Here is a 14,824-nt window from a genome sequence, read left to right as displayed (position 1 = left end):
TGTCACTTCCAAAGACCTTATTGTATATTTTACAAACTATGAATGTTTTTACTAATAGTAGCAGTTCCTCACGTCACAAGCTGAACGTTCTGAATACATGTGTGATACGTGTGAAGGGTTATTACTCACAAGAAAAGCGCTAACTGATTGACTGGGCAGCACTAACTGAGAAATTTCGTTCATCTTTCTTTTTTTTCAACTTGCAATGAAACATGAAATGAGGTGGTGAGCCGGTTTTAGCCAACGGGCCTTGTGTTTGACACATGTGATGGAACGTATAATGATATGTTACTGCAAGATAAAAGTGTCTCTTGATACTACAGACCCTAGTAGTAGCTCTCTAGTAATTTTGAAATTTGATTGATCAAAGTGACATTCAACAGAACACAAAAGCGTCATCCCGTATCCAGTGTTATTGGTCTTATAAAGTATGTGATTGTGATCTGTCCTATATAATATAAATTAATGATTTTTAGCCACTTCAGGGTTTCTTAACCAATTAAATTGTTTGTGTGTGTGTGTGTGTGTGTGTGTGTGTGTGTGTGTGTGTGTGTGTATGTGTATGTGTGTGTGTGTGTGTGTGTGTGTGTGCGTGTGTGTGCGTGTGTGCGTGAAAACCCTACATTATAAAGTCACAATTTCCCTACAAGGGTGGCAATATCCAAAATCTTGTCCTTTTGGGGACATTTTTGGTCCCCATGAGAAAACATGTAAAAATGCAAAAGTACAGTATAAAAATCATTATGTCTGGAATGTCCCCATAAAACATGAACACTGTGTGTGTGTGTCATTTTAGAACAGATCACCATCACATACTATATAACTATATAAGACGAATTACATTGGATGCAGCCTTTGTATTAAGTTGGATAGGTCACCTTGATCAATCATATTTTCAACCAATCACTAGAGAACTAGACCTAGAAAATTGGTTAGAGGTGAGTCATCCACATCTGAAACACACATCATCATCAGTGCTGGAGAGAGAGGCTGTTATATATCAATCATGCATATATCTGTAAGTACCATTTAATGACATTAATAAACTGTATGAATCTAACAGTATAAACAGACGTGCCTGTGTGTCAGTAAAGAATCCCTGCATTCTCTCCAGCACTAATGACAATCTCTCGTCCAGATACGAGTGACTCACCTGAAACCAATTTCCAAATCTCTAGTGATTGGTGGGGAACATGATGGAATGAGATGATGTATTAGACTCAGCACTAGGCTTTGAGTGCAAATTGTAATGCACAGATGCCTTTGGCTTTTTTAATAAAAGAGAACTATGCATGGCGGACACATGGCATATTACAGACTCCGACAGAACAAAAGAGCTGAAAGTGGAAAAATGATTCAGGCCACTAATAAATGTCATTTTAGAGGTGAAAACCACAGATGCAATCAAGCCTCACCCGTGTGACTCCTGTGTACAAGACGAGACTTCCATTGGCCTCAAGCACCAGCATACCATGAATGTCCTTTCAAGAAATGAAGAGAACATGAGATTTAGGTCCTGATGATGACAGCAGAGGAAATGACAACGACGTTTACAAATGATATTCAAGACTTACAGGCATTACGGGGTTTTTTTAAACAGTGTAATTTATTGATCATGATTAGAAGCAGCAAGATCAGATCACAACGAATTAGCTGAAATGTGACTCTACTCAGAAACAGCATTTGCAACCCATTTTACATTGATTTTCCAATTTATTGGATGGCGAAAAGTGGGTGTTTGGCTATTATTTAACATTAACCAACAGGAAACACAAATAACTTTCGATAACTTCCAATTCCAAATAGCACAGATGAATTTGCACAATTATATGAGAAAAATGTATCACAAAACTCATTGTGGTGTTCATGTTCACTTTATTAGTAATCTTATTGTGAACGATACATCCATGCATTTGTTTTCTTACTTTTTTTGACCTTGTAATTTTTTATTAAAATGCCACAATTTGATTTTCTGCAACTTTCTTACAAGCAACTGCAAGTTCGTATTTGGACCTGCATCCATTTTTTAATGCAAAAAATAACTAGAAACATAAAAAAAGAGTGTAAAAATTGTAAAATTATTTCTGCAATAAACCAGCGTGTTTATGATCATGATAAATTAAATGGGGCCTATTATGCCCCATTTATTGGGGGTCTAGCAGAATAGGTTTTCAAGCTTGACTGTTAAAAAATTAAACACATTTTGCACATATTTTACCCACCTCCTGATTTGAAGCCTCTAATTAATCAATATTTATTGGAGAAATGGCAAGCAGAATGGGAAGAAAGTCAAAATAAACTATTTGAAATAAATCTTTATTCACTTAAAGTTTGTGCCTGACAAAGACCTGATGGTCGAAACGTTACAATAAATACTTTTCTGGAGCAGTCATATTAGTGTGTGGACACTACGTTTGTTTTTTGCTTAATTTTGTCTTCTTTGTCCTGAGCCCTGTTTGAATCTGAGAAATGTGTACACCTTTGTATTTTTGACTATGGTGCGTTCACGCCATGTCATATTTACCGTAATGATTCTGACCTGTAAAACGCCTTCACATGCTTGTAGAACTTGTAATTCTCTGAGAGTTAAGACTTGTACCTTGTGGCCACTGTACCACCTGACCACTGCAGATTTAAGGTGTTTTCATCTGCAGATGATCGGTGTATGACACCAAAGTATCGCAAGAGCGATTCGAAAGCATACAGAGCTTTATTTACAGTAATTACCGACATGGCATGAATACAGCACTACTACTCCTACATTGTTGCAGCTCCTCTCTTCCCAGTCTGTCAGTAATGCTCTGTTTAGTTCCTGTTTCTATGAAGCCCCATCTTCCGTGTGCTCTGATTGGACCGGTGTTTGTTGTGATTGATCAACCGCTTCGAGCGTGTTTGGGAAATGTCACTGCACCTTACCATAACCGTGGGTTTCAACCAAGCGGCAAATCTCCCCCAGTTTCTCTTGAAGCCAATACGGTAGTGACTTAAACTGCAATAAACTGACTGGCCACTAGAGACAGGCAGCTGAATCTCATTGAGCCCCATGTTAAAATGCCCAACTTTACAGCAGAAAAAAACATGTTTAAAGTCTGGTACAAATTGTGGTTTTGGTCTATACGGCTAATTTTGGCCTTCATGACAACTGTGAGGGGGGTGAATTTTTTTATAACTCATTCGTTTACATTATATAAAGCCTTAAGGTTCTGTATAAAGTTCTGTATAAAGGGCGTGGCCACTTTGAGTGACAGGTGGATAGCCATCTATCTGCTGTCTGTTAGTCATCACGTCACCTCAGCTCCAGCCATGTCCCGCCTCTTTGACCATTTTCCGTTATCCGAGAGTGACATGCAGCCAAGATGGCAACGGCCGACTTTGTGGCTTCAAACTGCTCTTCAGAAACCTATGGGTGACGTCACAAACACTACGTCCATATTTTTTTAGTCTATGGTTTCAACACACTACTAACTCAACCAGGCCCCACCCCTTTTAGTAGCATATGCCTTGTGTGGGAATTACTTAAATGAGGAATATTGCGACGTGTTTGTTCCCGTACGTAAAATAAAGATAAAACTACAATTGAGGCATTTCAGGTAGTGCTTAATGATATAGAGAACAACTCCCTACCAATAACAAATACCAGTTTGCAATATAATGGACTCTTTTTGTACAGGTCAAATAACTAATGACACCAGAAGTACCATACATTCAAATTGAGAACTGTGCCATTTGTATATCCACTATTTAACTCCAGACCTCTAATTCAAGTACTCACCTCAAGAGGGGCGGCATCTTTTGCGGTGATAACAGTTACTGATGCGAATATCAGCTGAGAAGTTTCATTGCTCTCAAGATATTTTACACACCTGCAAATAGCACACAAGACAGATCCTTTAATTTAAGATTATAAGCAATAGAAGCGTCTATACCATTATTGTAGAAGCAAAACAAAACAATAAAGACACACATTCACCTGAGCTGCTGGTGGGACTCGACCAAGAAGCACAGGTACCTGTTCTCACACAGGTCAGAGGTGATGAAGACTTTAGAGGCCTGGCAGCCTTTCTCCCTGCAACATGGACACAACATTGATTTCAGGACAAACATAAACAGTAACTTCATGCTCTCAGCTCATAAAGCACATCAGAACTCAGCGGACCTGGAGATAGCGCTGGTTTCTGTCCACAGTTGCTCAATGCAGAGGTCTGGTAAAATGGGCTCCATCTCCGGCAGCAGGGCCGTCTCGTTCAGGGTGCTGTTGGGTGAGGCCAGGATGCTGTGGCCGCGCGGGGACGGGGTGTGGCATGACATGTTGAAACGCTGAGTTCCAGAGAACGAGGGCACGGCGATACCAGGGGAGTGAGCCCGACTGATATCACACAAATTAAAGAGAAACCAAAAGGACACAATTAGACACAAATGTGTACATTTCATCATTTAAATATATCATATTTAATATTTACACCATCATTCGGTCTTTGGGTGCTCAAGAAACATTTCTTATTATTGTCCATGCTGAAAAAAGTTGTGCTGCTTAATATTTTTGTGAAAAAAAGTTAAAAGAAAGTAATTTAATTGAAATCTTTTGTAACATTATAAATGCTTTTACCATCACTTCTGATCTATTTAATGCATGCTTGCTGCAAAAAAAGCTTACTTTTACTGCCCTAGTAGTGAATATGAATAATCTTTTAATAAAAATCTTCTACTGCCTACATCAAATTTGGGTAATTTTAGGGTTCAATTCTCAATATTAAGTAGTTGCTTATTAGCAAGCATATTAGTAGGATATTGGCTGTTTATTAGCACTTATAAAGCACATATCAATGCCTTATTCTGCATGATCATATTCTACATCCCATAATCCTACCAAATACGTAAACTTAACAACCTTACTAACTATAAATAAGCAGTCATTAGGAGTTTATTGAGGCAAAAGTTGTAGTTAATAGTGAATGTGTTCCCTATACTAAAGAGTTACCAAAAGGTGCATATACTGTGTAAAATATACATACCACAGAAAAAGCAAGAGTAGTATTTTTTTTTTCCATGAGTGGACATACCTGAGGGCAGCCATGTTTGAAATGCTAGGCGAGTGAACCCGAGAGTGCAGGCCCGGGGAAGCGGGAATTCGGCTCTGGTTGTGCAGGGCGTGGCAGTGCAAGGGCGAGGCGGGTGAGTCCAGCCGGTTCACGTTTCTCAGGTGGGTGCTGAGGAAGCTGGGAGCTGTATTGGGAGTTTGAACCGGCCCGGGCTGGTCTGGACACTTCAACACTGTGGTCTGCTCCTGCAAAAACCACAAGAACATTCAAAACTGGTCTAGATGTTTTGATCACTTTAATGTACTACGGTCAAGTTAATGTACTGAATTCCTCTTTTAAGGAAAAAAAAGAAAATAATATCTATTAAATATGTTTTATTAGTAGTACAGTAGTGCTCAGGGAGTTTTCTCATTAACATTACGGTGTGATTTTCTGCTAATAGTCGATAAAGATATTTTGCTTCAATGATAAATTCTGATATAAAAAGTCTGCAAATGACTTCTCTTTAATTAAAAAGTCCTATCTGGATTTACTTTACAATAGCCATTAGCAAAAAATAAATTGTACACTTACATTTAACACTATTATGCTATTTTAAAGGTTCCTCAAAATTCTCCTACAATAGGTGTACATGCATCTAAGGTCAAAAAGCACATTTGCCCCAAAGAGCCTACTCTGCTCTGATTGGTCAGAGTGTAGAGTCTGTTGTGATTGGCCGACCGCTTACAGGCGCATCGGAAATTACTATATCTGAATTTCAGCTCCAAATCTTCCTCATCACTTGATACACAGCGATACAAACAGCAACAACGGCTTTGGAAAGTGCTTGTTTAACCCCTCATGTTCGACTAACAAGTTCTCTAACAAGGCGGCTAAAGGCTGCAACCTCTAGCGTCAGTTTTACATTCACAAAAGGCTATTATTACACACCGCACGTAACATTAAAAAAAGACCATTAACATTAACCAGTTGTAATAATAATGTTATTCTCTAAACATCAACACAAAAACATGGAAACAGGATGTATATTTCATTGTGACTGCGCGAAGCAACCATACCTCGGGTGTGACTTTGCGCAGGGTCCAAACGGTGTGTGTGCACTGCTGCGTGTCGTACGTCATGATAATGGAGGGCTTGAGGCAGGTGAACAACACTCTCTGAGCGCTGTCTGAAACATACTGGAGTCTGGCTTCAAACAGACCTGAACCAATGAGTGGGAACAACAAGACAATCAAACATATGGCAAGTCATCAGGTCAAAGATGAACAATACATGAGTGTACCACAGAGTTCATTCAATGGTGTCCAAATCGAAAACGTCCGAAGTGCCAAATATATGCCATCCGATCGTGAAAAGACCAGCTGTAAATGCCCTCCGACACGCTTTCTGAATTCTGTAACGACTGCCACAAGCGAAACTGAAAGTTGGGCATCGCATCCTAAAGCTCAACATGCAATCATCTTCATTAAAAGCAGTGAGACTAAATTAACTTACTAGAGCTGATGCTGCTCTCTCTTACTGTAGTCTTTAACCTTGAAATTAGCTGATAATAAATTAAATGCAGCTCATATCTGTTGCATTTGTTGACGTGAATATAGCGCAGGAATTGAAGTTCAGATTTATATTCATTTTGCGGAGATACATTTATGTGGCCAGGTATAAATTAAACAGTTTTTACAAATCGGATAGCTATACAATCAGTAAATGCACAAAATGACCAGATCCCTAAATATGCTACAACTCAATCACAATATATAACTGTAATTAGAACAAAACTACATTCATATAAATACTACTAGATATAGCTTCATGGGCACTGTAAAAAAAAATATTTATGACTGTCAAATTTCACTTGCCTTTGACAGGTAGGTAATTTAAGACCATGGGTATTCAACATTAATCCAATAAATGTTAATTTAATAAATAGTCTTCATAAATATGGCTTAAATGGGTCAATTCCAGGACAGAAGACCATGGAGAAAACAAGTGCAAATAATTCATAATTGCACAACCATATAAATTACCACAAAAAAGCAAGTGATTGCCAAATCTTAAACTTTCCTTCTTGAGGTACTGTGCTATTTTTTTTAACTATAAAAATTTTTTTTGGTAATTGAAATAAAGCTGAATAAAATAACAAAATAAAATAATAAATAATTAAAATAAATTAATAAATTAAATTAAATTAATAATAAAATTAATAATGTTGACTTTCGCAACTAACTGAAATATTATTGTTAACTATAAAAGTCATTTTTGGTAATTGAAATGAAGCTGAATAAAATTATGAAAAAATAAAATAAAAAAATAAAATGAAATAAAATAAAATAATAAATAAAATAATAAATAAAATAAAATAAATAAAATAAAATTAGCCATCTTGACTTTGGCAACTAACTGAAATAAAATAAGTTTTAGTTAATAATAATAAAATTAAGTATTAAAACCAAAACCAAAATTTAAAAACATTTTACTAAATAGAAATATTTAAGAAAACAATAGAAAGTTAATAAAAATGCACAAAATAAAAGCTCATTGAAAATATTAATAGAAAAAAATTTAATTGTACATAAATAATACTAAAACAACACTGATAAGGTACAACGTTCTCAAGTCTTACCGCTAGACTTACAAACAACAGGAGCGATTTCATCTAAGGGATGCAGCATGCTGAACAGGGTCGGGAGAGGTTCCCTGATAACAAGATTTAAATCATTCAACACCATATTCATAGTATGTGAATACACAGTATTAACATTTTGCATGTTAAAAAAATCAATAAGTAAACAATCAAACATACCTGATGGGGCTCATGTGGCCATCAACTGTAATATTTTTGCGCTCTAAAAGCAGGCCAAACTTTGTTGACCAGAGAGCGGAGACCTAAATGAAACCAAGAAACAGTCGATCAAGAAAAAGGCAGAACATAACATTTTTTGCAGTTGATGGAAAATAAAATGTATGCAAGAATGTGAATATAGTTACTATGCACATACTATACTCACAAAATAGCACAGCATTCAATGTTGTAATGCTTTCAATCTAGACATTTTTACAAACAGACAAACTTACTTCTATTATGGAAAAAAACGCATTGTGTAATGCAAAAGTTTCCCATTATAAACGCATAAGTCTGAAATGTTTAGGAAAAGCCTCAGGGGCAACATGCCAGAATATGCATGTAAAATAAAGCCAGCATTAGTCAGATCTGTAAATTGCGCTGTCTAAATACTGTTACTAAAACCAAAACCGCCCCCCTTTCTTATCGGTGTGCCAAATAGCCCATTATGCCTCATGAAATGGACAACTACCACACATAATCAGTCACTGAGCTGAAAACGACAGTCAGGCTGACTAAATCCCTGATGGCAGTAACAAACGTTCGGCTCTGCTGGACTGTTTCCTCCAAACACACAAGGCTGATACAGCCATTTAAACCAGATTTCTGAGTGAGGCCTCAATCAATTGTTTTTAGCCATAGATGTACTGTGGAGAAACTCAACACACAGACATTAAGCGTTCTGACCTGGAAGGGGAGTGGAGATATGAAGTCTTTGCCACTCATGCTGTGGACGTTCACACAGGTGCTCTGGACAATACACACCGCCTGCTCCACAACATCCTTCACTGGAGATCATGGGGGAAAATAATCACTCAACAACTAAACAATTCTAGGAACAAGAGCCGGGGTGACATACTTGCTACTGAAGCAATTAAGCATTTAAAATGCAATAATTATATTAAATACTTTTTTTAAATGCAACAATAATATAACATAAAAATGTATAAAAATCTTACCATCTTTTTTAGACTGAGGAACGGTGAAATTACACCATAGAGCCTATAAAACAATAAGTGAAATTATATTAGGAAAAATATAAAAGTGATCCTTAATACAGCAGCCACAAAAAGTATTTGTTCTAAAGACTTCAAAAATATCTGTACACTACGTTTCAACTTCACTGGGGTCAGTAGTTCTTTTTTGGAAAGAAATTAATACTTTTATTCAGCAAGGACGCATTAAATTGATCAAAAGTAATAGAACATACCTTTATTAAATAGTATATATGCGTGTATACAATATATACACAAACAGGCATTATACGTGTGTGTGTGTGTGTGTGTGTGTGTGTGTGTGTGTGTGTGTGTGTGTGTATGTATTTTTATATATATATATATATTTATTTATTTATTAATTTATTTATTAGGGCTGTCAAAAGATTAATCACGATTAATCGCATCCAAAATAAAAGTTTGTGTTTACATAATATGTGTGTGTGTACTCTGTTAATTATTATTTATATATAAATACACACACATTCATGTATATATATTTAAGAAATATTTGCATGTATATACTGTATATATATTTATATAATCTATAATATATATAAATATAATATTTTTTTCTTAAATATATGTGTATTTATATATAAATAATAATTAACAGAGTACACACACATATATTATGTAAACACAAACTTTTTTTTGGATGCGATTAATCGCGATTAATCTTTTGACAGCCCTAATATATATATATATATATATTTTTTTTTTTTTTTATGTAAACAAAAATGTGCATTAGGTGCGATTAATCGATTTGACAGCACTAGTTATTAATACAAAATGGGTTATTAAGTCTGCATTATTGATAACCCCCTTTTTATCATATTATACAATTTACACCGATCAGGCATAACATTATGATCCTAATATTGTGTTGGTCCCCCTTTTGTGGGCCTGACCCGTCGAGGCATGCACTACACTAGACCCCTGAAGGTGTGCTGTGGTATCTGGCACCAAGATGTTAGCAGCAGATCCTTTAAGTCCTGTAAGTTGCGAGGTGGGGCCTCCATGGATCGGACTTGTTTGTACAGCTCATCCCACAGATGCTCGATTGGATTGAGATCTGGGGAATTTGGAGGCCAAGTCAACACCTCAAATTCGTCGTTGTGCTCCTCAAACCATTCCTGGAACATTTGTGCTTTGTGGCAGCGCATTATCTGCTGAAAGAGCCACAGCCACCAGGGAATACCGTTTCCATAAAAGGGTGTACATGGTCTGCAACAATGCTTAGGTAAGTGGTACGTGTCAAAGTAACATCCACATGGATGGCAGGACCCAAGGTTTCCCACCAGAACATTGCCCAAAGCATCACTGCCTCCACCGGCTTGCCTTCTTCCCATAGTGCACCTGGTGCCATGTGTTCCCCAGGTAAGCCACGCACACGCACCGGCAATCCACGTGATGTAATGAAAACGTGATTCATCAGACCAGGCCACCTTCTTCCATTGCTCTGTGGTCCAGTTCTGATGCTCAAGTGCCACTGTTGGTGCTTTCGGCGGTGGACAGGGGTCAGTATGGGCTATGCTGCCCCATACACAACAAACTAAGATGCACTGTGTATTCTGACATCTTTCTATCAGAACCAGCATTAACTTCTTGAGCCGGGAAGACCCCACAAGAGCTGCAGTTTTAGAGATGCTCCGACCCAGTCGTCTAGCCATCACAATTTGGCCCTTGTCAAACTCGCTCAAATCCTTACACTTGCCCATTTGTTTTTCTGCTTCTAACACATCAACTTTGAGGACAAACGTTACTTGATGCCTAATATATCCCACCCACTAACAGGTGCCGTGATGAAGAGATAATCAGTGTAATTCCCTTCACCAGTCATAATGTTATGCCTGATCGGTGTATAATATCTCAAACATCTTTTAAAAGCACTTTTTGAGCATATGTTGAGCATTTGTCCATATTTTTGACAATGCTGCTGTTTTTCACAAATATGCCTCAATGATCAACGAAGCACCTAAAAAATAGGTGAATGTGTTTTACTGATCAAAGCAGCATCAACGTCCAAATCTTACCAACCCCAAACTTTTGAATAGCAGTGTATGCCATACCAAACCAAATGGTAAATTTTAAATTCTCACAATACCCAAAAATGGCTCGGGAAAGTGAGGTTTATTCTGAGGAAAGATCTAGCGTTAGACAGTACCTGCTGAACTGGGCTGTCCACCGTGAAGGCCTTGTACACATGTGAGGCTTGATTCTTACTGCCACGACTCCATATGACCATGTTTCCAGCCACATACAGCTCCTCCTCATATTCAACCTCATCAGGAGCAGTTCCCTTCCTCAGCTGCCAGCGCTCCTGCCAATCACACCATAAGCATACTTTAAACATTCAGTATTTTAACGAACAACGGTTTGCTTTTCACTTAAAGGACAACTCTGGTGAAAAATGAACCTAGGTGTAATTAACACATGGTTACCGAGTAGATCGTTCTCTGGAATGCGTTTTCATGAAAATGGAATGTAAAGAGTTTTATCTCTAAAAACAGATTCGCTTATAACGCTAGTCTATGGGGCATATAATAAGTAAAATTAAATCGCTAGTTAATACCACTAACAAGGCTCAAAATAGCCTCACACTAACACGGTAGCATAATGAGGGTCTCTACATGCAAACCGAAGCATTGAGAACTTTGTAAGTGTACAAACAGTTTAATAAGAAAATACTTTATAAAGACAGTACATTACGCGAATCGAGCCACGAACGCTGTGCTAAGTGAGCTGGTCGATAGGAAATAAGTTCAACTTAGCACAGCGTTAGGGTTAGGGACTGTTTTCCAAGATGGCTCCTGTCTGTATACGCGTAATGTTCTGTCTTTATAAAGTATCTTCTTATTAAACTGTTTGTACACTTACAACTTTCTCAATGCTTCGGTTTGCATGTAGGGACCCTCATTATGCTACTGTGTTAGTGTGAGGCTATTTTGAGCCTTGTTAGTGGTATTAACTAGCGATTTAATTTTACTTATTATATGCCCCATATACTAGCGTTATAAGCTAATCTGTTTTTAGAGAATCTGTTTTTCTCTTTACATTCAATTTTCATGAAAACGCATCCCAGAGAACGATCTACTCGGTAACGTGTTAATTACCCCTAGGTTCATTTTTTCACCGGAGTTGTCCTTTAAAAAGTGCAGTGCAAACATTCTGCTAAACGTCTCCTTTTGTGTTGCACAGAACAAACAGTCATGTGGGAAAAACGACCTTCTCTCGCTCCTGTAGAGTGACCTCCTGAAGGGATCCCACGAGTCCAGCCGCCCCGTCGGAGGACCAGAGCTCAGAGGCCGGCTGGAGCTGCCGCAGCTGGAGATTCACGGCATTCGGGTGATTTTTGCAGTGCTCACGACCGAATGGGACAAACGACTGCAATTCGCCTGCGGCTATCATTGTGGCTCTCTCTTCATAGATGTGCGACATGAGTTCCCAATATCAGCATTATTTCTGTGAAACACAAGGACATAGAAACAATTACACACATTATCTACAGAAAACAACTGCGTTATTAATTGTGCTAAAAGTTTTTGTTTACGTAATAGGTTTGTGTGTATATATTATAGGGCTGGGCGATATATCGCATGACATTGTTAGGCGCATCTCGTCATTAATTATCACGGACGTAATGCCTGTGATAATTAATGCGATATGGCTCAGCTTGTCAGTGAACTACGGCTCTGTGTAGTAAATGCCGCTCTATCTGAAAGCAGGTGATGGAGATTTACTACTAATCAAGGAACCGGCTTTACTGACGAGATGCGCCTAACAATGTCATGCGATAGATCGCCCAGCCCTAATATATTATTATATTTATATATTGTGTGTTTGTGAGAGTCTGTGTATATATACATATACACAGCATATGAATATAGTATATGCATGTGTGTATATACAGTATACAGACATACATATATATATAAATGTCTCACACAACTTTTTTAAGCACTTTTTATGCGCACATTTGTACATTTTAGTTTGTGTTTTGCACGTTGATGTTGTTTTTCACCACATATGCTACGATCAATAAAGCACATTCACCTATTTTTTGTGCTTCATTGGTCGAGGCATAGCTATTTTGTGAAAAACAGCAGTAATGTCAAAAATATGGGCAAATTAACATATGCTCAAAAAGTGCTTTTGAAAAGATGTTTGTGACATTACATACAATTTCAAATATATACATTATACAAATATATATAGTCTTATTATAGTTGTATTTTAGTTATTCTAAGAAGCCAGAATTCACCATAACTTTCCATCTGTTTATCTGTCTAAACATGTCTTTCTCTCACTGTTTATATGACAAAACATCTGTGCAGTGTGCATAAATCCACCTCTCACTGTCTATCTATCAGTCTGTCTATCGATCTATCTAATCTGTCTGTCTATCCAGCTACCTGTCTACCTACCTACCTACCTACCTATCTTCTTATCTGTATGTCTATCTCTTATCTGTCTGTCTGTCTGTCCGTCTATCCATCATTCTCTGTCTATTATCTATCTATCTACCTATCTACCTATCTATCTATCTATCTATCTGTCTGTCTGTCTATCCATCCATCATTATCTGTCTATTATCTATCTATCTGTATGTCTGTCTCTATCTATCTATCTATCTATCTCTTATCTATATGTCTATCTCTTATCTGTCTGTCTGTCTGTCTGTCTGTCTGTCTGTCTGTCTGTCCGTCCGTCTATCCATCATTCTCTGTCTATTATCTATCTATCTATCTATCTATCTATCTGTCTGTCTGTCTGTCTGTCTGTCTGTCTGTCTGTCTATCTACCAATCTGTCTGTCTATCCACTTGTATCTCTCTATCTATCCAGTTGTGTCTATATATCCATCCATCATCACACAGATAAATATTTATTTCCACACAACCTCTACCTGTCAATCTATCAGTATATTTCAAACACATCAACCGTCCACAGTTTTTTTCCACAAAAATCACCACACTAAGCAAAAGTCCATCAGCTGCGGACAGAAATACAGCATTTACTGGGGATTTCATGCAGTATTATGTATCAATGACAGATACATTCGTTATGGCACGCGATTAATTCATCACTAAATGAATTCCGGGGAAATCCTTTAGCAAATCCCTCAATTACACTGCACATGACCTCTCATCTTTTGTTTTCGCTTGTAGCGTGTAACAATGATTAATGAAAAACACGAAACTTTCTGTATTTCAGTCAGTCTGTCACCCTGTCAGCATTAGCCGCCGCGCTACTGCTAACATCCGCTCAAATAATCACCTGCTAATAACAAATAGTCGAGCTTCCTGTCCTGGAGTGCGGTTCTTCCCTTTGACAGATGCCTCTCCCTCTGCAATCGCCTGCTCGTTGAGCCCAACATACAAACACATCAAAGTATGCAGTGAAAACCGATTGAGCAGAGCACACTACACTGTTTCAAATGAACGCGGACATGTTGTTATCCCGTGACGTACTTCCGAACTTCTGACCAATCAGAGAGCTGCGTTCTGGAAGGCACGACGCACGCATACAGTACAGGCGGGCCTACGTAACGTAAACCCCCTGGCAACTGTTTTATTTATTGTAAATTGTTATCTTTTTTATTTTTATTTTATACTGTTTCTTGGTACATTATATGTTATTGTTCTTTGAATAAAAAATAAAAATAAAAAACTTACGCAAGGTAAAGTGATGGTGGCATCATACACTGTCTCATGGATACCATGATTTTTTGATACATGCTGTGGGTACTAATTAGTTACCATGGTACTTTACACAATACCACTGTATTATCACGTATGTCCAAAAAAACATGATTTTCCATGGCGCATGTCTAAAAACCCCAGTAAAACCATAGCATTTTGGATTTATTTTTCATAAAGAAAGGTGTCAACATTGAAATTTATATTATTTATTCTCTGTAGGCATGTGGACTTAAGGTAGGGAAACATC

General features: G+C 37.6%; 1 protein-coding gene across 1 annotated transcript in view; it reads right to left on the bottom strand.

The window, feature by feature from the left end:
- Positions 1–14,337, bottom strand: part of anapc1 (anaphase promoting complex subunit 1) — a 107,813-nt gene extending 93,476 nt beyond the window's left edge. Inside the window, exons 1-13 of the mRNA XM_079843584.1 lie at positions 14,153–14,337; positions 12,102–12,338; positions 11,041–11,196; positions 8,838–8,880; positions 8,566–8,666; positions 7,840–7,922; positions 7,660–7,733; positions 6,098–6,240; positions 5,061–5,284; positions 4,157–4,366; positions 3,971–4,066; positions 3,773–3,863; positions 1,416–1,481 (exon numbers count right to left, since the gene is read on the bottom strand). Coding sequence (XP_079699710.1) covers positions 1,416–1,481; positions 3,773–3,863; positions 3,971–4,066; positions 4,157–4,366; positions 5,061–5,284; positions 6,098–6,240; positions 7,660–7,733; positions 7,840–7,922; positions 8,566–8,666; positions 8,838–8,880; positions 11,041–11,196; positions 12,102–12,314 — 1,500 coding nt within the window. The 5' untranslated portion in view covers positions 12,315–12,338; positions 14,153–14,337. The remainder of the gene's footprint in view (positions 1–1,415; positions 1,482–3,772; positions 3,864–3,970; positions 4,067–4,156; positions 4,367–5,060; positions 5,285–6,097; positions 6,241–7,659; positions 7,734–7,839; positions 7,923–8,565; positions 8,667–8,837; positions 8,881–11,040; positions 11,197–12,101; positions 12,339–14,152) is intronic.
- Positions 14,338–14,824: the final 487 nt, after the last annotated feature.

The sequence above is a fragment of the Gobio gobio genome (genome assembly GCF_949357685.1).
Source record: "Gobio gobio genome assembly, chromosome: 18".
Classification (NCBI taxonomy): domain Eukaryota; kingdom Metazoa; phylum Chordata; class Actinopteri; order Cypriniformes; family Gobionidae; genus Gobio; species Gobio gobio.
The sequence above is the reverse complement of the archived record's forward strand: the minus strand, read 5'-3'. Positions and strand labels throughout refer to the sequence as shown.